Below are 26,218 nucleotides of genomic sequence, written 5' to 3'. Positions count from 1 at the left end.
TAACTCAACATACAGTACTACATTCTCCCAGATGCCTCTACAGAGAATGAATAACTGGGCATACTACATATTTCCAGATGCCTCTACAAGGAATGAATAACTCAACATACAGTACTACATTCTCCCAGATGCCTCTACAGAGAATGAATGACTGGGCATACTACATATTTCCAGATGCCTCTACAAGGAATGAATAACTCAACATACAGTACTACATTCTCCCAGATGCCTCTACAGAGAATGAATGACTGGGCATACTACATATTTCCAGATGCCTCTACAAGGAATGAATAACTCAACATACAGTACTACATTCTCCCAGATGCCTCTACAGAGAATGAATGACTGGGCATACTACATATTTCCAGATGCCTCTACAGGGAATGAATAACTCAACATACAGTACTACATTCTCCCAGATGCCTCTACAGAGGATGAATAACTCAACATACAGTACTACATTCTCCCAGATGCCTCTACAGAGAATGAATAACTGGGCATACTACATATTTCCAGATGATTCTACAGAGGATGAATAACCCAACATACAGTACTACATACTCCCAGATGCCTCTACAGAGAATGAATAACTGGGCATACTACATATTTCCAGATGCCTCTACAGGGAATGAATAACTCAACATACAGTACTACATTCTCCCAGATGCCTCTACAGAGAATAAATAACTGAGTATACTCTAGCTCTCTTACAAATACTGTCATACTTACATGGTTGTGTTCCAGGCACCACTTCATCACCATGGTGAGTATGACGACGCCAGTCCTGCCAACACCAGCACTGCAGTGGACAATGACAGGGGCCTTCTTCCCACTCCCCTCCTCACTCTCAGCCAAGCGGCGTACCGACTCTATCTCATCAAGAAATCCTGCAACAAAATACAGGATGATGACATCATTAAACATCGATTCTTTGCTTGGAGTTTCAACCTTTTATCTAGTGCTTTCCAAGCTATTTTCAACTTGTAGATGCCACTCTCTACAATTATGTAATATCATAGTAATATTTAAGACTACACGATATCAACTGTTAACAATCATCTATATCCTTAAGTGTTTCTGAAAGGAAGCTTCTACATGGATTCTTTCTATCCTTGCTATAACTGTTTGTGCATTGCTGGTGCACTTTTCGTGCCAGAAAGCAGCATGATGCTCCTAACCTTGACTCTGTCTACAACACATGTCAACAATCCAGCTCTCACCTAGAAACCCATACACATCCTCTGGGCAGCCATGGTCTGGCCAGTCAGTATACTGAAGGTGCCAAATCATCCTCTCCTTGGAGCTCAATAGGTGGCGCACCACAATGCGACTTGTCACATAGCACAAGGAGTTGTCAGTAAACTCTAGTGTCACCTCGAACTGAAGACATCAGATAGATTTACAACAGGTTAGTACAACATTGTATATATTTGGATGGTTTGTCTTCTGACTTCAAACTGACGCCCAATAACCTATGGATCACCGACTGGACTTTCAAAGCTCACTTAGCCGCTAAGACAGTCATAAGTTAATGTCAATGTATAGCACTTCCAGCCATCTTAGCACTAAGAGAGCTTCAAAACTCTAGGTCCAGGAGGTGAGGGTCAGTGACTAGGCTGACAGAATGCCAACCTAGCCTGATCACTGGACTGTCTCATCTCGACTTGGTTGCTCATAAACTGCCATGATATATTGCTGAATTACTACACAGTGAGATGTTAAACAACAAACATACATATTTTTACTACTGTATTTCATACTGACATACTTATAGAAAGTTATGAAGAATAAATAATCAAGTAACAAAATGTTTTGTTTATCGTAATTAATTAATGCCTGGCTGAGAGAGTTGATGTGTCTGACAAATGAGTTTGTTTGGTCGAGGAGTAAGTGTGCCTATCCGAATAAAGTTTGAATGTGACAGGATGCTTGTTGTCTGTCTGGGAGATGAGAGAGCACAATTTTTTTTTCTAGCCAATGTGAAATAATGTTTTAAATGCAGTGTCTTTTAGGCCTTAAGAAGCCCAGTTGTTACATATGTTTTATGGCAGTATGTAATTTGAAATGACATGACAGAAATAAACTATTCTTCTTCTTTTTATTATTATTATCATAATCCCATCATACTTACATCACCAAACACCTGCTTGGTTTCCGTTCCAGCTTCTTGGGGCCAATAAGGAAAACACTTGTTCTTCCCAAGTTCCTGTAACCATGGCAACAGAACTAATCAAATATATCCTGTGGTATTATCGGAATATTACCATGTTTTTGTGAGGTGGCGAATCATGAGAAGTCAATGCATTATAACTGAGTTACTGAGAAAGTATTTGTCTCACCGTTAGTGCAGTCAACATGGCAATGACATTGACATCCTGTTCCCAGACCATCTGCCAGAAGTCAGCCACTGTGTTCTCTAGTGGGGCCTGTGTCGCGATGAACCACCAGTCGTTGTTCTCTGCTTCAAGCTGGACATAAACGTTGTCACATTCATGATCACAAAACAATGTCACTGTGATCATAGTTCTTGGAGGCTGTCACGCTGTGCAAGTTACACGTATGAACTTACCACTTCACAATGTGACTGGAATGTCAAGTTATCTCCCCATGTTAAAAAAAAAGAAAATCATTTTGAATTGAAATAGTTACCATGATAATATTTGAACTTGAATCCTTGGACTGAAATCACAGGACCTTGCCAATAATCACCGAATATATATTTTACCTAAGTGTATCCAGGAACAAAAATGTAATCTACCTTCACATGAGATGCATTAATATATCCATACTGGTTGTCCTTCCTGGCAGTCAGTTTCACCCTTGTGGCATCATAAGGAAGCACGTCTTTAAATCTGTTCCTCGATTCGTTGGTGGCAAGTTTGGCAATGGCAAACTCCTGATTGGGAGCTTTCTTGGGAACCTCCTCAAATTCCACAAATACTTGTCCTTCAGAGATCTTACTCTCTAGAATCTTGCGCTAAACACAACACAACAATATCTCAAATCTCAACACAACATTATCCAACAAAGGTACCATTTTGTATATCAGTGTAACAAGCTGACAAAGTGGGGCTACAATTACAAAATGAATAATATATTCTTGTGTCTAAGTTCTATTACCATGTGTGCTGATGACTAATGCTTGACTCTGAGGGTGTGGGTTGGAATCCCAGATGGGACTCAACCCAACTAAAGAACTAGAATCTGCACTTTACTGAGAAAGTGTCATCCCAAATATAACATATGTTATCAATACATCATTGCATAAGTAAAAGAGTTTCAGAATTGGGAAACATTACCGGCACAGATATTCAGGAAATGTTGCAGCGAGGAGAACCAATAACAAATTCATGCACATCTCATTACTCTGATTACACACTGCAGCTGACATTATGTAACTGGTCATGTTCAGAGGATGCACAAGTATATCATAAACATTTATTGTCCTGTATCATTCATCAAGTCAGTCAGCACTGAACTACCTATTTTTGCATTTAAGACATTGCATTATGGCTCTTCTTATTAAAAGATTTGAGATTGTCTCCCTTGTACATACCCTCTCATCTTTGGGAGCTCTGCTTTCATCATTCATCAGGGCCAGCACCATTGGTCTTGACAGACTAAGACCATTCATGGCTGCCACCTTCAAAGGGCCCATGGTAACTCGCTTCACTGTCGCATCCTTAGAACATCAACAAATGCCATTATTGAAACATCTATTCACATCCGAGTTCACTGAAGATTTAAACATTCATAAAGTCATGTACTCTTTTGTAGTTAGGCCATTAGTAAAATACCTTCTCTTGAACATTTAAATATTAAAACCCTCTTTCAAGTCTTTGAATTGCAATTACAAGTGACATAGCTAACAGGCAGAATTCATTAATCTGAATGTCTTCAACTAAAGAATGCACAAGGGTTTGAGTCATTCTGCTTCTTCTCTGTCATCAGGAGAAAGAACGAGTAAGCACATATCCAAAATGTTGTGCTCCACGATGAGAAATCCATAACAAAGGAACTAAGTGCAAGTCTTACATCAACAGAGCCGATGTCGCTGTCTGACCCATCATCATTGTCCTGCTGGGAGCTGGTGGAGTCCAGAGATCCTGTGACCTTGTGGCCACTCTCCTCACTGACCTTGGTCATGTCCAGACACTGAATACTCTCAGCATCACTGTCACTCTTCTTAGAAATGTTATCAGACTGGCTTTTGCCAGTCTCCCTGGGACCTATATATGGAGGGGGAGGTCTCAGGCCAAGCTTGGCTTCTGTTGTCGTCTGCTTCTCTCCAGGCGACATCTGCTGAATACCTCTATCCATCTGTTCCTCTACTCGTGGAAGACTGCTTTCTATGTTTGTGGATTTCACCTCAGAGTCCTTCCCTCCACTGGAAGTAACATGGATCACCGGCTTCTGCTTACCACTGTTCATTGATCCTGACCTGGCAATCATCATCCGGCGGAAACTTTCTCTCAGAGTAGCGACCTCCTTGGATTTGGAAGGTGGAGGGGCTTCCTTTGGTGCCACTAAACACACCTGAATCTTTGACTTCTCCGATCCTGCCCTCTCCCGCTTGATACTCTCACTGTCTGAACTGTCACTCTCTTTGGCATGAAATGTAGCATAAGAATTTTCACTGGAAGTGTCCTCTTTGTCTTGCTCAATCTGAATCACTCTTCCAACATCTTTTGCCACAGGAACAACTTCAGATAGATTGTCAACACTTTTATCCAAGCGAGACTGAGCAGCTAGAGTGCTCTTCCCAGAGTTCTGCTGCGGTAAAAGGTCTGGTGCCTGATTGGCTGAAGTAATGCCTGTCTGCACTGCCAGATCAGGAGTGCTACTGCTGGCTCGAGGGTAAGGAGGAGGAGGACGGTATTGGTAGGCAAGAGATTCACTCATCAGATTGTCTGAATACTGTTCGGGCAGTCCTTGTGTGTTGAGCTCTGGGGAACTGTAAGTTGGGTGGACAGCAAGGTTGTTACCTCTCTCAGCCGATCTGTAAGCGTAATAATTGTGTCCATCATGGAAAACATTTGCATAGATCGAATGGCTGTAGTTTCGGATTGCTGCAGCATTAACATACTGTGTCTCACTGGGGTACGATGACACATGTTGTCTGATCTCGGGCTGACTGTAGGCCACTCCTTCTGGATGGGTGTAAATTTGGGAGTTCCCCAGGGTCTGACCACTCACATCAGGTTGTTGCTGCTGCTGTTGCTGTTGTTGCTGTTGCTGCTGTTGATGAGTAACACGGTGTCTCATGACAGCCTCATATGTAGGAGCTGGTCTGTAGGCAGGCAACATGGCTGATCTAGGATTATTCTGTGACACAGGTGTCTGCACAGCTGGTTGCATTGACGCCTGCTGTCCACCATACACGCCACCATGGATACCAGGGTCACTCTCAGCTCTTGGCGTCTGCTGGACATCAGGTACAGATTTGTCAAGACTTTGTTGAGAGTTGTTGTAGTAATCTTCAGTCATCATAGCTGATGTCAGCTGTTGCTGGGATTGATGTTGATGTTGTTGTTGCTGATGTTGCTGTTGTTGCTGAAACTCTGTAAGAAAAGATGATAATCAGTCATTGAATCAATCAACAGCTTCTGCAACATTCAAAATAAGGTCCAAGCACAAAGGAGATAAAAATCACTTAAACGCTTACTTACAACAACTGTGGCACTAAGATCACATTTTAGAATGAATCACTGTTCAGTCGGAAAAATTCTGAACTAGCTTCATCAGGACCTACTGGAAAGGGTTAAAGTGAACTATTTCTACAACAGGACCTACAGATGGTTGTCTCTTATTAGTCAAAACACAAATGAAATCTCACCTTGTGAATACCTTTGTTCTTGTAGGTAAACCAGGGAGGTCTGCGAGTTTGTCTGGAGAAACAGAAAAGAAACAAACTGAAAATACATCTAAAATGTTGTATCATACAATCTTGAAGAAAGTTTGATAATGAAAATAATATCAACAAACTTCATAAGTTTGGTTCTGGCTGAGAGAGGAATGGGTGAGTGAGTGAAGGAGCAAATTTACCCAGTTCACATCTTTGATAAAAATCAGCAAGCATGATAATGGAGCACTCAGCAATATTTAAGCTATCTGATACAAAAATGTAAATGATCAAGTCTGGATGAGACAGTCCAGTGACTGGTGATTTGAACATCAGTCTATACAAGTGAGATATGATGATATTTAAAACCATCTGATCTCAGTAGTCGGGGTAGAGTATGTGTTGCTGAAGACCAGCAGAGATGGGACAGAATGCTGCATAGCCTAAAACTGAGCCACATGTTCCACAAGAAGTGCACGAGATAAGTTTGTTCTCATAAACAACTTTTGAAAGTAAAGAAATAACTTCCAGGATATTATGTATTCCATTAAATCATTACGATCCATAAATATCTCATAAATGGACAAACAGAAATGGACTTCACATATGATACCTATGTGGTATATAAACCTTTCAGTATTCATGATACAACCACTAGACTAACTATGTGAACAACTGGCACAGGACAATATCCTCTACAGGAATGAACAGAAACCAAACCTGGTCCGTCAGTATGAAAGCTAGAATCACTAGACTACCTAACAACCATGTGAGCTTCTGTAACACATACAGATGTGACATATGACCTGACTGGGGCTACCTACCAGTTCCTGTGAGTCGGACTGCGGCAACATTACCTGCTGGACATCCCTGGAATACATGGAAACATGAGGGAGTGAAGTGTCTCATAGCAACATATCAACAACATCATGGAAGGGCACACCAATCATGAGATGTATACACATACAGAGTTAAACTCAGACTGACGACAAAACACTTCCACTACTTGGCTAGATTGTTGTCTCAAGCCATCTATCATAATAGGCTGAAAGGTACTAGGTCGATTTATGACTGCTATGGATACAAGCAAATTCAACAACAATATTCAACATTAGTATATTGTTGCATGCATAGTTAGACAATTTTTTGGTATATACAACTATAATGATCGGTTGACCACCTGGATGCACAGAATTACAGCAGTTCAGCTTGCTACTACGAACAGCCATGATTATCAGTTATTAGTTTCACTGAGTGTGTGAATGAAGTGCACTTCGCTGCAAATGGACCTGGTTATGCAATCAAAAAGCTATCAATGACAAAGCACCAATTTGAGTCATTTCTTCCAGTACTGAGTGGAGACATATGCTAATAATGTCAAGGTCACAGACAGGAGGTGCATGCTCAAGCAAAGTCAAGATGATTCCAACTTCTACAAATCAGTCCTTCTACAGCAGTACCCAACCATATTCACATATATTCTTATCACAGGTGACACACTGATACATATGCACTGACGTGATGAAATACTGTAACATTCACACATGATATACACATGTTATGCCCAGGATATAAAAGTTCATATCACCACACTGCTGTAATTATATATGCTGTTGTCACAGATCTCCTCATCATGCATATCTCCTACACTGTGATCAAGATGCAGGTACTTAAGATAATGATTTAGTATACAGCATGTTGACATATCTACTGTCTATAGCTTACGGTTGAATTGCTGCTTCATGTTCGTTACTAGCAAGATGAAGATCAGTCAGGCTGCCACTGAAACAAACATAACATGCAGAACAAGATGCTCAGATGAATGGAGGATGCACGCTCCTTGTTGAATGAAATCGGTTTTATGCCGCTTTTAGCAATATCATGTCAGGGGGGTGGGGCACCAGATTTGGGCTTCATGCATTGTACCCATGCTGGGTATCGAACCCGAGTGAAGGGCATGTCAAGGAAACACTCTAACCTCTTGGCTACCCCACTGCCTTGATGCAACTAACATTGACAACTCATTACTAATCATCACTGAGGTAGACATGCCGAATCCGAAGGCAACACATTCATCGTACTTATTCCATTACCATACTACCGTGTTCACTATACTGAATGTTTACATTATTTACCAAAGTGAACACATTACTACTTGCATGTGAACACCAGTAATAGATAGTCAACAAAATCAACAAATTGCCTATTTTATGATTTGCCAAATGTGTATGTGTACAATGCAGTAAGCAATAAGAACATTCTCGGTGGTCAGGTCTTCCCTATCTTCAAAATCCCCACTTTCATTTCTCTTTTATTTCAAATTTAGAACAAAAGTTATACCCCACAGATATAACAACAATCAGACAATCAGAAAAAAATGGCACGGGTGACCCACAGGTTTACACTTCAGTTTTAAGACAGGATGAGTTGCTGTTTTGGTCAGAGAACCAAAAATATGGTCATTATCAAATGTGAATCTCATTCTGTTCCCAACAGAGAGCGTGCACTTGGAACTATGTTCATGCACGAAACTTCCAACAATACAGAATACATACATAAAACACAATGAAGACCTGCACTTAATACTTTAAAGTATTTGTAACTCAAATAACGTGAAAAGGATATTTCAACAAATAATCTTAATTTTCTCTCTGTAACCACGACAGATTGCATGCAGTGATATTAGTGGATTGTCATAGTAGATTTCTTCATTCCTGCAATGATATTAGGAACATTTTGCATGTATTAACAATGCAATGTTATCTTACAAGTTTCAGCATCTGTATTTGTTATATATATCATATATCTTTGCTGCATATTTCTACAACCATTGTATATGAAACCTACAAAGAAGACAGGGACATTTTGTCATGCTTGGTCTACCACAGTTACACATGCCTGTTACTTAACACAAGACTTACGTGTAGTTAACTGTCAAACATTCAATATCAGCATGCAACGCATTCACAAATTAGTTGCCATGGTAACAAGGCAGTTTTAAATGATGAAGATGAATGTTACTTTGTTTGGTTATTGATTATCTCCCTTGTCCGCTTACTTGAGGTTGCTCTTGCTGGACTTGTAGAACTTGAGCTGCAGCTGTGCCATGCGGGAAAAATACTTAGCATTGTCAGAGTCCTCCTGCAAAAACAAACACAGAATAAAAATCAGCACAACACACATGAGATATTTTTAAGAGAGAAACAAGAAAACCTCAAATTCATACTGCACATATGTGGACCAATTTTGAGAAGAAGTCAGTGGCTGCAGATTTTGAGAGCATTAAGAGGATAATAATGTGGTACTGCCATGATATCAACAGCATACCTAGTTTACCACTATGCTGAAAATGAAGATGAAAGAAATGGCCATCTCACATTGTACCCATGTGGTGAATAAAACCCTGCTTTACACAAATGACTAAATATCAATTACACTTTATTTGAAAAGCACAAATTCCAGTAATTTTTTGAGTTGAGTCTCAGACTGAAGACAAGTATGTTTGTACCCCGCACCCTCAGTCAGGCACCTAATCGCCAGCACACAAAGTCCACCCCCTAACCTACTCAGTCACCACGACTTTCAGGTGTGGGTTCGAATCCCAGATGGGATGCAACTCAAAAAGTGATAGAATTTGTCCTTTACTAAGGAAACTCTAATCCCAAATATAATATATGTTGCATTTAATTTCTAAACCAACCATTGGACAGGTGAATTTGGAATCTGTCAGTCCGTGTTGAAAACAATCCATCCTGGGCAGTTGGAATGTATATCTCCAGGGTATACATTCCAATAAGTCTCCACTATACCCTGGACGCATCTACGGCTCTGCCCGATAAATTTATTACCTCCCTTGACTGTCTTTTGATCCAGTCAGGTGTCTATGCTGGGAAGTTGAGCGAACCAATCACAACTCACTTTCGTTTTTTTAATTAGCTAACCGATTATACTTGGCAACATAAACAACGCAGAGGTTCTCTGGAAGAGTTAGAAGGCATTCTTGCTTATGTTGTTTTAAAGTTTCGGACCTGTCAATTTGTTTGTATGATTTCCCTAAAATCTGGGACGCACCATGGGCAAACCGTCACAGTTGCGACCGCTACCTTTGTTGACACTGGCAAGCTCAGCTATAACGGTGGCCTAGCTTATTGGCTACTGTGAGAAGGCAGAGCCAGCAAAGGGAGGTAATAAATTTATCGGGCAGAGCCGTAGATGCGTCCAGGGTATAGTGGAGACTTATCGGAACGTATACCCTGGAGATATCGAGGATGCAGTTGGACAGGCAGGTACTGCAAATGCTGTTGACCTCACCCAACTGTTTTTCAAAAATCCTTATACCAAGGATAGTAAACATCAATTCCCAACAAAGTTTGACATTTACAGACCAACAAAGAATGCAACTCATAGCATAAAATCAGAATACAGGTTGGACTTACTTGTATGGTATTTTCCAACAGGGATATATTATATACAGTCGTGCCCTGTTTATCCGAACACTTGTGTTTTTATTTAAATTGTCCGGATAAGCGAATTTTCGGATATCTGAATCATGGGCCATGTGTGCAGGTATCCTCGCTTGAAGAAATCAGTCATAGTCTTTTCCACTGACTGTATAGAAAAGCGAGAGGACTTTCGTCGGTCAGTTCGTCACTGTCGACATTCACAAGATCATCAGCAGTAACAGTTGCAACTTGTGCACAGGATCGTAGTGCATCGCGAAGTTCCGACAAGGCCATGTCTACTTGTGGGTCCTCATTTGATTGGATAATATCCACATGACAAAAGCAGTTTGCAAATGTTTTTTCGCTCACAGCTGTCTAGGCTTGCTTGATCATCCAGATTAATTAATTATAGTGACCCACAAATTGACGCGCCTCAAAATTAACTCAGTGTCACCCTGCTACTCAGAGGTAATTAATCTTCTCACGATACAAAGACTGCTGACTTCTTTGTTACGGCACGCAAGGCCCTCAGTAATCACATGTGTAAACATACAGGTGCTCAGCCATCTGGATATACGAGACAAAAGTGCACATAATTTAGTGTTTTGTCTGTGAAAATGGCCGTACGGTTACTAAAACCGGATTTCCGGATATGTGAGTAATTTTACAACGTTGTGAATTCGTTTTAAGGAGTTTTCGTTCGGAAGGCGAGTTTTCCGGACATCTGAGGTTCGGATAAATGAAGCAAGACTGTATCTGAGTAAGTTTTGACATTTTTAAGTTTAAGAACACACTCATGATTTGTCTGTAAAAGACAGGTGCTTGTATGTTCTCCTTAACCTAATTTATCCTTAGCAAACAAATGGGGCCTTGGGGTAGCATAGTGGTTCACCCTTCACGCTGAAGAACCGGGTTGGATTCCCCACATGGGAACAATGTGTGAAGCCCATTTTCTGGTGTCCCCCGACGTGATATTGCTGTAATATTGCGCTAAAAGCGACGTAAAACTTAACTCACTCACTCACTTAACTAACAAATAATAAAAACCTGCAAAAAATCCAGTATTTTCTCTGACAAAGATAATTTACCAACTCCAACTCTATTTGACGTACATTTTCATTCATCCATCAAATTTTCATCAGTGATCGCTGAAAAGAGGTGACTGATCCAATCTCTAAACATAACCCCTATAGTCCATGCCAAAAGGCTTAGGTCTGACAGCTTGCAATTATATTTGGGGAATATTATCTGTATATTCTTACCTCAGCATACTGTAGTACTACTACACCAGAAAAGGTTTTACAAGTCTCAGACTAGTGGTAAAAGTCTGTGATTATATTAACTCACCATCTGGTATTGACCAGAGCTCTTGGATGTGTCAATTCCGATCATTTTCTTGTTCTGAGACAACTTGGCTATTTCTCCCCATCTGTAAATAAGACAGAAATTACCTTGAGGGATGCTAATGCACATCATCACTTCATAGTTGTTTCCACCTGATACTGAAGCTCATCAAATTATGAGCAGTTTATTGTCCTCAACAAATACTTGGTTTATGCACAAGGGGAAGATTTGGCTCTGAGTGAACCTAAACTTCAGCTTGTGGGGAAGGTCCAGCTTTGTGTGGGGGAACATCTGGCATGGTGTCTGGCATGGTGTCTGGCATGGTGTGGGGGATGGTCTGGCATGATGTGGGGGTATGGTCTGGCTTGGTGTGGGGACAGTCTGACGTGGAGTAGACAAGGTCTGATATGGCATGGGGGATGGTCTGGCGAGATGTGAGGGAAGGGAGGTGTTTGGGAAGTCTGGCAAGGAGAGGAAGGTCTGGCGCGTTGTGGAAAAGGTCTGAGATGGCATGGGGAATAATCTGGTGAGGTGTGGGGGAAGGTCTGGCGAGGTGTGAGGGAAGGTCTGGCGAGGGTGGGGGAGGATCTGGTGAGGTGCGAAGAAGGTCTGGCGAGGTGTGGGGAAGGTCTGAAGTGGCATGGGGGCAGGTCTGGCGTGGCATTGGGAATGGTTTGGCATGGTGTGGGGAAGGTCTGAAGTGGCATGGGGGCAGGTCTGGCGTGGCATTGGGAATGGTTTGGCATGGTGTGGGGAAGGTCTGAAGTGGCATGGGGGCAGGTCTGGCGTGGCATTGGGAATGGTTTGGCATGGTGTGGGGAAGGTCTGAAGTGGCATGGGGGCAGGTCTGGCGTGGCATTGGGGATGGTTTGGCATGGTGTGGGGAAGGTCTGAAGTGGCATGGGGGCAGGTCTGGCGTGGCATTGGGGATGGTTTGGCATGGTGTGGGGAAGGTCTGAAGTGGCATGGGGGCAGGTCTGGCGTGGCATTGGGGATGGTTTGGCATGGTGTGGGGAAGGTCTGAAGTGGCATGGGGGCAGGTCTGGCGTGGCATTGGGGATGGTTTGGCATGGTGTGGGGAAGGTCTGAAGCGGCATGGGGGCAGGTCTGGCGTGGCATTGGGAATGGTTTGGCATGGTGTGGGGAAGGTCTAGCATGGGGTAAATAAGGTCTGGCACGGTGTGGAGAAGGTCCAACAAGGAGTGGGGAAGGTCTGGCGTGGTGTTGAGAAGGTCGGGCATGGTGTGGGGGAGGGTCCAGCAAGATGTGGGGAAGGCTTGGCAGAGGTTGGAGAAGGCCTGGTGAGGTGTGAGGAAAGGTCCATTGTGGTGTGGGAAGGTCTTGTGTGTGTAGGGGGAGAGGGTCCAGCATGGTGTGGGGTGAAGGTCCAGCATGGTGTGGGTAAAGTCTGTGGTGGTGGGGGGAAGGTCTGGGGATGGTGTGAGAGGAATGCCCAGTGAGGTTGGGGGTCTGTCTTGTGTGGTGTAGGGAAAGATTCGGCGAGATTTGGGAAAGGACTGGCATGATATGGGTAAGGTCCAGCAAGATTGGGGGAAGGTTCAGTGAGATGTGGGGTAAGGTTCAGTGAGGTGTGCGGGAAGAACCAGCAAGGTGTGAGGGATGGTTTGGTAAAGTGTGGCGAAATCCAACGAGGTATGGGTAAGGTCCGGTGTGGTGTGGTGTAAGGAAAGGTTCGGCATGGTGTAGGGAAGACATGGGGTATGTTTCAGCCTGTTACCCTGAAAATACCCCAAGCAAATGAGTGACTCACCTGAAAAAGATAGGAGCCTGTCCATCCAAGTAACGGGCAAAGATACCTGTCACAGATGAACCTAGGTACAACTCCTTCCCTCGGTCATCCTGCAACAAATAACCAAAGTACGGGTGGAGGTTTTTATGAGTTGAATGTAGAACCCCAGACCTGTAGATTCCTGTACTGCGCTTGATGATACACATAATTCATCCGTTTGAGTTTACAAGCAACAGTTTTCTTCTTGGTGAAATAAATTTGCAATTACCATGTTACAAGCAGTATCATGACATTCAGTCTGCCTCACAGTCCCTGAACCACATTATTTTCCCTGCTGCCTACCACACTCTGCAATACTAAAGGCCTAAAGCAAGACTAGATGTCCCACATACAAGAACCTCCAAACTTACTGGGTGTGCTTTTCAAATAAAATGGGTTTGTTTGTTACTTATATTCAGAGACTAAGCGTTCGTCTAACATGGTAAAAATTTACCAAGTACAAACATATGAACATGTGAGGGATAGGTTTACATTGGGTAGGATAACCCCGCTCCCCTTAAGTACAGCTCTTTTTGATTTTAATGGTTTCCTAAACAGGGCAGAAATTAGAAAACCAACACATAATTTCAGGGATATGAGGATATAAGACTTGTATCGCCATGACTTACTTTAGCTGTGTAGTATTCCATGCCGTATCCATCCATGAGCTGCACCTCCTTGATGTACTGTATCTCAGCCTTCAGCGGGTGGTAGCCCTGGAGACTGGAATGCATGTTCAGGGCCTCCATCAACAGTTCCAGCAGGGTCTGCTCGTTCTTTGTCATCGTCTGCACCAGAAAACGACATATGTGTTAGTGCTAAACAACCACAACTAATTCAAATAATCAATAAAAATAATAATACCCCACAAAAGCTATGATGTTCAACCACTGTTGTCTACTTTAAGCAGAAAATGTCCAAAACATTTCCTGAAAGTTTAGCCTATTCAGACACTGTTGTAAATGAGTAGGGCTTAATGCAGATTCAAGCAAAGGACGAAGCACCAAGAATTTGCTTCACACACTACCCTCATTGTGATTAACTCAAACCCTACAAGCAAAGAATGTTTTAAAAGGCCTCTCATGTTGGCTAACTCAAATTTATATTATAATCCATATCATATTACCCCAGTCACACAGGACTGACAATGTTTCTGAGCTGATTTTCTTCAGTTATTCCATATCATGTACCTGAACTCATACAACTGTCACTACCACCATGCATTCTACATATATTCAACAGAGGGGCCACGGTGATGAGGAACGTACCTTGGGAAACAGCTGAATCTTGTTGTCCTTGAAAAAGTCCACTGTGTGACGTTCATAATCAAAGTCTCCATATTCCGCTGAAATCGAACACGCCCCAAGTGAGTGAGTATGGTCTTATGCTGCTTTTAGCAACAATCCAGCAATGGGCATCACACAAAGTGAGTGAGTGAGTATGGTCTTAAGCCGATTTTAGTAATATTCTACATTATCACAGAGGGGGATACCAGAAAATGGGCTTCACACACTGTACCCATGTGGGGAATCAAACTCTGACCTTCAGCGTGATTTCACACATTGTACCCATTTGGGGAAACAAACCCACATCTTGAGTATGATAAGCCAATGGCTTAATCGCTAGGCCACCATCCTACACTTCAAGTAAGATACTGACAGCACACGTTTATCTTCAAATCATGCTCATCACACCTCAGTACACACTATTTACATAAACATGAAACAGCAATCATTAAGAATGAGTGAGTTTGAGTGAGTTTGACCGGAATACTCCAGAAATATCACAACAGACAAATGCATAAGACAAATGTACAAGAACTTAACACCAGTGACAGATATGCGCATGTCCACATTCAAAGCTTCAGATAAAAATTACCACTTGTAATACATACTGCTTTAATATGTTCAGGAGCACCCAATGTTATCAAGTGACTATTTAATCATTTGTGGTGATGACAGTTTAATTAAAGTCAAAGTAAACAACGGGCGTACTTTAACATATTTTACATTAATTTAGTAAATAATTCACACGGTTCCAAATTAGCTTCATGCCAGAGACCATTTAAACACAAATCAAAGAAACCTGAAGTACACCCAAAATTTTCACTCAGAATACAATTTATTACATTATAAGGGCTTACCACTTTGACTGCACTAAATCCATATATATTGACAGCAATAATTCTAACTCCTTCTTTGATCTGGTCCATGAACACCAATAATCCAACACAAGTCTGCTGATACAATATACCAACATTGGCTGGCTATGGGGCAATACGTGACACCACTGCAATGTGAGCCTCATATGCATAGATCAATCTGGGCTGGGATTTGGGGATTTTTACCCGTTGAAATACAAAATGTCCCACTAACAGTTTAACATGGGCAGAAAGTCCAATTACTTATGCATGCTTACATTACACTATGTATTAATATACAAATATCCTTCTGAAAATACCATTTTTCAGATTCAGCAAGCGACTTCCTCAACTGACCATTTGCTCCATAGAGATCCCTGTGTATGACAGACCTGCACAATGTTGGCCAAGAAAGTGTTGTTGTTCATTTGTGAATTGGGCAGTCTTCTCCACCTGCATTTGTCAAATCTTGCATTTGGTTTCCCCTTTTCAAATACATCTTCTACAAAACCCCAAATCCAGGCTGAACCAAAAAAATGCTTACCTTGTAAACTGAAGGTTGCCAGGCGCAGTGCTTGTTCGTAGCTGGTCGGTACACGGCCGTCAATGATGTCATTCTTGAGCTGCAGGTAGTAGTGGAACCTGGCTGTGTCATCGGGGATCTTGTGTGCACCGGACACATAGAACATGACACCAAAGTAGAGGCAAGGTGGCTGATGGGAAGCCTCCGCCATCTTGTCCAGCTGCTTCTTCAGAGGTTTGCTGAGGTCTACCCATTGGAACTGGAGCTTCTTGGTGATGAACCGCAGCCCAAAATAGTGTGTCTGAGGGAGGGACAGAAACAAAGGTTAATGGCTCAGCAGAAATACACCAGGCATCAGGGTTCTGGCCATTTTTGCTATTAAGAGGAAAAAAAACATCACAACCTTGTGGTCCTTGTTATAGCTCTAATGTGGAAAGACTTAGGGTTTCTGTAGATTATATACACAAGGTATGAATGAAAAAAACAAAAGAGGAAAATAAGCCTGGGATCTCGGGCAGCTCACAAGAACGACCCCAGCATGATCAAATCTGCGTAATTCTGAGGATTCACAGACAGTTCTGCATACTGTGTACTGTGGCCACAAGCACTGATGAACTAAGTCCCTCTAGTCAATACTGAACACCATGTTCTAATATCAATAGCGATATTAACATTGTCAAACAAACCAAGAACATTAACCCACATAACAAACCATTGCTGTGTTTTTTAGAAAATCTTTTTTTTCATTTCAGTTCAGTAGGTGCACATACAAATTGGAAGTGTACCAATAAATATACAAGTTCATATAGGGTAGCAATACACTGTTTGTTGGATAAAGTTCTTAAGTTTGTATAAAACAGAATGTATGAACATCAAAAACTGTTATAAGCTGTGTATTATGAGTTCAATAAAAGACAGGATTAAGACATGAGACCACTACATTAAGACTGCAACACAGCAATCGAATATTTCCACTTTGCATGGAATGAGGGCAAAGTGTTTTTCTTCTCAGCAATAATTTCTTCCACATTAAACATTTCTGACAGTTTTCCCAAAACCTTCTACAAAACCATTGTTGCCATACTGACTTAGTCCCATTCCAGTTGCTACTTGAGATTACAAACTTACAAGTCATGTGTATTTTTTGTGAGTATACGGTACCATATTCAATGTAATAAAGGTAGGGAAAAAAATTCATGCAAAGACCAGGGAAACCGAAGTGTGTGGACAATATTGGGTGCTTAATACCGAATATGGTCAATGAATAGTTACTGTATATTGAAATATCACTACTACAGGATAATAAAGTAGCCGTATTCATTTGTGTGCTTTCATTTGTTCATTCTGAAATGCCTGGCTAATAAGTCAAGAAAGTAATAGCTGTACCACAAAACCATCAATAATTTGACAACTGTTCTCACAGCAACAGACTGGCCAGTTGGCCAGTTGGTTAATAGCTAGAACACAGATCTACACATACAATCAGCAGGTCAAGCATGACCACCAACTAAGACAATCTGGTGACCTTAACCAAGAAATGTCCAAAGTGGGATCTCAGAGTACCGGCCTTCAGTTGCAATGTTCGTTTGAAAAGTAACAGAAATAGTCTGCTTTTTATGGTATTTATATCCAGGCACATTACCTGCTCACTTCACTGTGGCCAGTCATAGGACACCATTGTATTATCAAATACTTTGTCAAGTCCCTGGGTACCATTCAGCCACGCTGACTGTTAGGTGCAAGGAACTAATTACTCACACAGCCAGAACATCCTCATGGGTACTCATTTTACAGTCAGGTGAACTGAGACAATGTGGATTTGAGAATCTTGTCCAAGGACACTACACAAATGGGTCTTCCTCGGGACCCAAACCTAGGTGTGTCCACCAGAGATAGAAGACCTTCAGTGTGATAGGCAGATGACTTCCCCCTGCACTATTGTGCTCCATAAGTCGAAGCAAAGGCTAAGTAACACATGACCTCGCTCAGACATTTGCAATATTGAAGTAAATATGGATTGTGTAAATGAATATCATCAGGGAATATCAACCCTTATTCACAGCTTATTTTCATCAAACTATGACTATATAATATAACATTTTAAACTAAATCTGTCGGAACTGATGAAACATGACCTCAACTCATGGATAATCTCATTTACTTAGACCTTGCTTTTCACAAGGGTTTCACGGAGCCTACTTATCTACTTATCGACCAAGAGTGGTTATTTTTCTAAAAAAAAAAATACTTTCTATTTTGATCTAGAATTGAGTACATATACGTGTAACTGTGCATAAGAGCTATTTTCTTGACTTATTCAGTGAGCTCAGTGATATGAAACTGATATTCTTCTTTAATGACAAATAAACCACCCCAAAATACACTGGGTAAATATAAGGCAAGGTATGCATAATACGTTGTGAAATTAAAGGACAACCTATGTCAAAGCACATAAGCTGAAAAAGCCTGAGAGTTGAACTTTGAGCATCTATGCTCTTAACCAGTTTGAAATATGCACCACATACATATATATAACTCTTGTACTTTCAACACAGATTTTTATTAGGAACAAATTTAGGTCATCAGAGATTTGAATCCATTAGCCAGCAGCATCAGACACCATCAGTCAAATCCAGATACTATATAGTCTGTAGTTCATCTTGGACTAGTATATTGTGTAAGATGGCTAGGTTTTCATTAGTCTGTGATTAACAGTCAAGTAGCCATGTCTATTAGTGGTAAGAGTTAGTTATGTTATTATTGAGAATTGTGAAAATTTCAACTTGGGTTGTATGCCTGGTCTGCATCTAAAGCTGGCATCATTTTATAAGTTTAAAATAATTCAAAAACCAAGAATTAAAGTTGATAATTATGGTCCAATCCCTTTTCCCCTCCACATGCTAATGGTGAGTGAGTGAGTGAGTGAGTGAGTGAGTGAGTGAGTGAGTGAGTGAGTGAGTGAGTGAGTGAGTGAGTGAGTGAGTGAGTGAGTGAGTGAGTGAGTGAGTGAGTGAGTTTAGTTTAGTTTTACACCGCATTCAGCTATATTCCAGCTATGTGGTTGCGTTTAAAATAATTGAGTCTGGACCAGACAATCCAGTGATCAAAAGCATGAGCATTGATCTGCGTAACTGGGAACATGTGTCAACCATATGCAAGCCTGACTGTCTGATCCCATTAGTTGCCTCCCACGACAAGCATGGATTGCTGAAGGCCTATTCTATCCCCGACCTTCACGGCACACACACACTACGGGCTACTCCATTGTTTCTACACTAGCAACATTATCCTCACTATGTTCCACCCCAGCTGACAGGTAGTCAGTCACTCAGGCAGTGACTCAGGGACAAGGTGGACGTATCTGACATAACCATTAATGCATAACAGTTAGCACTGGCCAGCTCAACCCAACCTGTCCAGCATGTTCAAGTGGGTCTTTTGACTACACTTCAACAAGTAGACACCACACAGGAAATGATCAAAACATCCGGTACAACCAAAGTTTCAGATGGGTTCAGTTTGTTGGACAATGATTCATTGCCATCTAAAACTATCCACTCTTTCTTCATAATGAAATGAAAAGGGACTTCATAATGTTAAAGAATGCCCGTCTATTAAAAGCAAAACAAAAAAAAGTGCCCCACTGTACCAGAAGAAGACATGCAACAATCATACCCATTTGTTTCCACAAAATAACTGTACGTCAGGGACAACTGACAATGTATATATCAAGTGAAACATCTCGTAACATTTCAGGAGAGTTTACTGAATAAGGGAATACAGCAAATATATGAATTAGCAGGAGAAAATTCAAACCAGCTACACTGGTAGCTGATACGTAGCTGTCTGCATCTAGCCACAAACCTGAAGCCCATATCTGGTCTGGATTGGCTAGAAACCTCAGCCAATACTTGTCTATATATACAATATCCCAAAGGATAAAAAAAGAGCACAGGGACAAAATTTCAAAATGGGTATGCTGTGTTAAGTTTTCATGCATAAGACTTTTAAAAACTCAAAGAGCACGGTTATTTCATTCATCTTCAACATGAAACAGAAAGTAAACACCACCAAGATATAAAATCAGTTATTTTATTAAAAAAAGAGCAGGGAGCCAAATAGAAAATGCTGGTCAATGCTCCCTGCTAAATATTGCAAAAATGCCCTGGGGAAACACAAACACAAAAACACTAAATTCTACAGATAATGAAGCTAAAAACAAAGTTCATGCTAGTACATAATTAGTTGTCTGGAGGAAAACTGAAATTTAATTGGGATAGTTCAGTAATTTCACACTACATTGTATAAATTGGATAAGATGAATTGTACGTTCTTCTAACTTTACACCAGATGAACTGCATGATGAAGCAGATATCCTATACATGATGTATATATCAAATGCCTGTTCACAAGAAGGGAAAGGAAAGCTATTTTTACCAAGTTTCCTCATAGCATGATTAACACAACCCTCAAACTGGGCAACCTTCTGCCCTGTAGTGAGGTGACAGAAAGGTACAGACGTAATGGGATAAAGAGGTAGACCACAATGTCATGGCAACACAAAGGAAGCACTGTATCTACAGGAAATGACAAGCATGGAAGGAAAGTTAGTATGCCTTCAGCAGACAGAGACATACTAGATTACCATCACTGATGATACAATATGCTGTATCTTCCTTTCAGATCTACATGTGCGAGTCAATAAACATTTACATGAATCACAAGTGTTAAAGCATTAGGACATAACTCTGTGATGTGTTTCGCAATAAAAATCACAGGCAGTGACAGTTATTTCTCAGGCGATAAAATACACTTTTTGCATGATGTCAGGCTGTATTGACATCAACATGACAGTTTTTTCTATCTTCTTTTCTTATCAAACGTAGCCTTAGCTACTGATGTCACAAGGCACGTCAGCTCTCATCATCCCATACAGTTCCCTATGGTCATCTACCCCGTCTCTTCATTTGTGGTTCCTTCACTTGGCAAACACCACAAGTGGAAACACTACACACATACTTTTCGATGGCTTAACTGTCAATGAAAGAACAATACAGTGACGTTTTCAATTATTACAGTCTCACAATGGATCCATGGCATGACTAGCCATCTGGATTTAGGGTTCTAAAGTTTAGTTCATGGGAGAACAGTGCCATTCACATTGGCATATATGGTTTTCGTTAATCACAGATGCAGTTAAAACAAGTTGGAGAAAATATTGTAAACCATCATTAAACTGTTTACCATTTATTTTTGTGGTAGCATGCTTGTTACTGCATGGGGACAGACATGTTATTAGACCAACAAATCAGTTAGCCCTGAGGGAAGATTGTTAATTTAGGTCGCTGACACCATCATTTTTCTTTTTGTTTTCTGCCTTAGATTTATGGTCAGTACATATTAAATTTGGTGTCTTAGAAAAAAACTACAGTTCGCTCTATCCACATTTGTCCTGATGCATTATGATGTTAAAGTCCTCGTACTTAACCCGAAATAGTTCTGATCAAAAGTTTAGTTCATTACACTATACACTGGGGCAGGGTTAACTGTATTTCTTAAAGACATGTATCACTGCTGAGGTAATAAGCATCACAATTGACTTCATGTTTAATGATGTCACAATAGTAATGACATCACAGACCATCACTGTCAACATCATCACAACTACGAGGGGATGTCAATAAGTTTTGAGCCTTGCATAGAAAAACACAAAATATTGGTATGAACCACATTTATTTTTCAACATAGTCCCCTCTTGAGAGTCAAGAGACGTGTTCCATCTTTTCTGCCAGGCGCTGATGCCATCTCTGTAGATGGCGCCATTTTGGTCCTCAAACCAAGCTTCAGTAGCAGCAATAAGCTCATTATCATCCTGAAATCTACGACCACGCAAGTGTTTCTTGAGATTTGGGAACAGATAGTAATCACTTGGTGCCAGGTCTGGAGAGTAGGGGGGATGCGGCAAGATTTCGTACCCGCATTCCTGGACAGCAGTGGCTGCAACGTGAGAGGTGTGTACTGGACCATTGTCTTGATGTAGGAGAATACCACGTCTGATCTTGCCCCGGCGCTTCTCCTTGATTGACTGTCGCACTCACCTCAACAAGTTAGCGTAATATTCCCCATTCATTGTTCTTCCTTTTGGAAAATAATCTACGTGGATGACGCCTTTGCTATCCCAGAAGACTGTCGCCATTATCTTCTGCACTGATCTGGAGGCTTTGAACTTTTTGGTCCTGGGAGAAGTGACATGTTTCCATTCCATGGATTCTTGTTTGCTCTCAGGATCATAGTGGTGGATCCAGGTTTCATCACAGGTTACTAGCCTAAAGTGAAAATCTTCTGGATTCTTGTTGTATCTGGTTAGCATGGAGTTGCTTATGGTGACCCTTGTTTGCTTCATTTCATCTGTAAGCATTCTTGGCACCCATCTTGCGCACACCTTACACATGATGAGATGTTCATGAAGAATTGTCTCGATGGATCCGTGTGAAATGCCTGTGGACTCCTCTAACTCGTGGAGTGTGATTCGACGATTTTCAAGCACAAGTCTATGCACTCTGTCAATGTTTTCCTGACTAGTGCTTGTTGTTGGGCGACCTGGACAGAGGTCATCTTCAAGATTCTCTCTACCATGCTTAAATTCATTGACACATCGTTTGATGGTAGCAGGTGAAGGGGAAGACCTCCCATAAACTGCTGAAAGCCTTTCTTCAATGTTCTTTGCTGAGTTTCCTTCAAGAACTAAAAACTTAATTACTGCTCTATACTCAATTTTATGCATTTTCACTGCCAAGAGAGGGGTCTCTTTCTGTCAATGTGAGCTGTTCAATAACTTCTGAGAGTAGGATACCAAAAGTTATATATCACATCAGCTACACCCCAAGGTTCAATGTTGTCCCATAGGCTGTGACACCTGGGTATGAAAAATGCTCAAGGCTCAAAACGTATTGACATCCCCTCGTATGTTGATCACATTACCATATAAACTCATTCTTTGAAAAGGAAGACAGTGCCTCATCTTCATCAGCAAACCAGAAGTGTGAATGATGAAAAGATAATAACATCTACAAATCTTTCTGATTTTACCAGATTTGTACAATTTGTGCATACAGCTGTATATTCCTTGTTGACAGACTTGGGATATGCTGCCACTTGTTTAATAAACATTCACATTTGTGTAATATATTATATTTTTATCTAGATATATTACCAATACAGTTTACAAGTGGCTGTTAAAACATCTATATTGTCTAAAAGATTGTGGCCCTGCTAGAGTTGAAAGGATTCATTCATTCTGAGACAAGAAATTTTCTCCCACACAGACTATTTTCCATGTAAATAATTACTTCAATTCTAAAGCCTTTCTAAATGACACAACAGTGTTCAATATCAAAGGCAGCAATTTACTCTGTACTATTGTTAGCTATGTTCACAACTCCCAACAGCTTTTCACATTTCCAGTTTCTGCCAATTACACTACAGGTCATGACTCTAGAGGAAGAGGGTGTAGAATTACATGGAAATGAAAGTAAAAATAACCTGCCCTGACCCTCCTGGGCCTAGGTAACCACTCTGCCCAGACAAGACCTTTAATATCACAGTCAGATCACTCTGGAGTACCCCTTCAAAGGACAAACATGCATTGACACAGAGCTATATACAAGCAAGACTCTACATGTCCCATGAACGCTAGTCTGTCTAGCAGACCCTGAAGCAAATATATCCAAAACAGCCCACACAAGTCTAGAACTTGTGGCAAGTCTAGATTTCCACAGTTAAATGATGAAAGTCGATGGGCTCCTTTTCATCACATTATATTTTGTTTACTATGATTTCGTTGTGTAAAATATGTTCATTTCAGAGACATGCTGTTAGTCTACACACACACCTTGGGTCCCACAGTCAGCACAGAAGGGATCATGTTACACTCCCTCAACACACCTATGACAGCGCAAGTGCTGTAAAATTAGGTGTAGATTGAAAGAATGGTATCAACAAGGACTGACTCACACTCACAGGCATGTGTTGTAGTTTCAGAGTAAACAGCATAAAGACAAGCCTATCATTTTGACATTATTTTATTATAATTTCAGCATGCATAATTATCTTAGCCTTTTGTCAAAATACAAAACATCACCATGATGAGAAAATCTGCCTTCTTCAAGTAAATACAGGAAGAAACACAGATGGCAGTTGGAAAGAAAGTTACAGCCATCTTAGAAAAACAAATTAAAGCTGCTGTAGCTCATCTGATTTCATACTGAGAATCTGCCACATCTAAACAGTCAACAAGAGTCTATCAAAGTAAACAACTTATGTTTTGAGACAGAAACAACACTACGATGGTACAGACTAAGTAAACTTATCCTCGGTACTTCTCGTTACACTACACTACTGAGTCTAACAAAACCTTATGGGAGGTCGCGTCAGGTAACCTTTGAGACTGACCAATCAGAACACAGCTTACCAAATTGCAAAAGTGCACATTTGCACATACCTTTTGACCTTTTTATCTCGAAAAGGTTCGTACCCGAGTGATTCTGAATGCTTTTTAGCATACGCTCGCTTCCGGGTGATGCACACGGCGTATGTACAACCATGACAATGGTGAGTAAACAGTCGCTGAAAATAGTGTTTTTGGCAATACTCAAGGATGTTATCTTGCGGAAATATTAGCTAATGGTAACCATGTCAATAGAAACCCTAAAGCGTATATACTACAGGTCAAATAACTGTGTTATTTTTGTTTGTGGAAAGACCTGTGTCAGTGACCTAAATATTTTGAAAGTCCCTCTCATCCCTAAATAGTAGCCGTTGTCTGATTGATTAAAACTATTTTACCGTCTCGTGTTTAATCGGACGCTCATTGGTTGCTCAAAGGTTACCTGACGTGACCTTCTACTAGGTTTTGTTAAGACTCACTGGTGGAGTGTAACGAAATACACTGAGACTAAGTTTACTTAGACTGTACGATGGTATGAATGTAGTACACAATAATGCTTGAACATACGCATTCTTTCTTGTAACACAGTGTCAGAAGATCAACTTTAAAAATACAGATGAAAATAAGATGCAAATGATGTGGTACCACAATATTTAAAAATCACTTTGTTAGGTCGATAATACACCTTCAATACAGCCGACACTGCAGCCATGTTCAAAATCAAATCTGACAAACAGTTTGCACATAAGACGGCATCATTTGGATAACCTGTTAGTTCCAGAGATGTCTTGATTCAAAAGGTTATGACAGATACCAAGGATGGATGACAATCAACATGTCAAGGTGATACAGGTTCGCTTGAACTTTCGGTTCAGATTACAGATGACACAAAAAGTCCACTTTGTCATCAGTAAAACATACTCAGGTATATTCACACTTTAGTCTCCTTCTCTGGTAAAATTAATAATACCTATGTTACAAAGAAACTTGGCAGAAAGTGCAGTCACTGTGTACGTAAAAACAGAAGATCCCTTCACATCCATGCTCCTGGATGTGCAAGCAGCATTCAAACTAATCAAAACACCAAATATCATACCTGGTTCTTTCATCAGTGAAATACAAGTCAAAACTTCAATCCATACAATTTAAATATTATGAGCTGAGAAATTTTATTGTATATTTGGAACTGTTCCTGTTCCTTTTTGCAGATTGTGAATACTGGCTTCAGAACAGGCCATGACAAATCCCTGCTGGAATTATCTCGACATGAACAATTTGTATAGCAACATATATTTAGCTGCACCATAACAGACACAATTACAACCCGCAGCAGAAATAGGCACCTTTCAAAACCATTCTATCAAATGTAAGAATCAGAAAGGTTTTGAAATTATCACTTTATCTGACTACAAGTTGATCAAGGTGACCTTCAAGTAAATCTGTTTAATCATCATGAAACTGGTATGATGCTGTACAGTGAAGAGGCCTTCCAACAGAGATAAAGACCAACAATCAACCTTGGTCACAGCGATAACAGAGGCTGCTCTATCCAAAGCTGGCTCAACTCTACATGACATAACCACAATATACAGATAGGAAGGAAATTATTACATTGCCACACTGTAGGTACCGTCTGTCATTGTGCTTTCATGTGCAAAGAGAAGTGGACTGTAACAGGGCTAACATAGATTC

The 26,218-nt window shown here is 40.8% G+C and overlaps 2 protein-coding genes across 3 annotated transcripts in view; one reads left to right on the top strand and one right to left on the bottom strand.

The window, feature by feature from the left end:
• LOC137294098 (dynein regulatory complex protein 8-like) overlaps positions 1–26,218 on the top strand; it is a 118,220-nt gene that overhangs the window by 19,592 nt on the left and 72,410 nt on the right. The window lies entirely within an intron of this gene.
• The window catches only part of LOC137294087 (tyrosine-protein phosphatase non-receptor type 21-like), a 34,962-nt gene that overhangs the window by 5,517 nt on the left and 3,227 nt on the right, over positions 1–26,218 (bottom strand). Inside the window, exons 3-18 of one of the 2 annotated variants that reach the window (XM_067825027.1) lie at positions 16,102–16,381; positions 14,686–14,762; positions 14,047–14,205; positions 13,400–13,488; positions 11,632–11,713; positions 8,901–8,983; positions 7,568–7,624; positions 6,667–6,712; positions 5,837–5,888; positions 4,036–5,561; positions 3,557–3,682; positions 2,759–2,977; positions 2,340–2,468; positions 2,132–2,206; positions 1,221–1,380; positions 730–887 (exon numbers count right to left, since the gene is read on the bottom strand). In XM_067825027.1, coding sequence (XP_067681128.1) covers positions 730–887; positions 1,221–1,380; positions 2,132–2,206; positions 2,340–2,468; positions 2,759–2,977; positions 3,557–3,682; positions 4,036–5,561; positions 5,837–5,888; positions 6,667–6,712; positions 7,568–7,624; positions 8,901–8,983; positions 11,632–11,713; positions 13,400–13,488; positions 14,047–14,205; positions 14,686–14,762; positions 16,102–16,381 — 3,318 coding nt within the window. The remainder of the gene's footprint in view (positions 1–729; positions 888–1,220; positions 1,381–2,131; positions 2,207–2,339; positions 2,469–2,758; positions 2,978–3,556; positions 3,683–4,035; positions 5,562–5,836; positions 5,889–6,666; positions 6,713–7,567; positions 7,625–8,900; positions 8,984–11,631; positions 11,714–13,399; positions 13,489–14,046; positions 14,206–14,685; positions 14,763–16,101; positions 16,382–26,218) is intronic. The other variant, XM_067825028.1, reaches the window with a different exon arrangement.

Source organism: Haliotis asinina, chromosome 8 (genome assembly GCF_037392515.1).
Source record: "Haliotis asinina isolate JCU_RB_2024 chromosome 8, JCU_Hal_asi_v2, whole genome shotgun sequence".
NCBI lineage: Eukaryota > Metazoa > Mollusca > Gastropoda > Lepetellida > Haliotidae > Haliotis > Haliotis asinina.
Note: the sequence above shows the minus strand (reverse complement) of the source record. Positions and strands in the feature narration are given on the sequence as shown.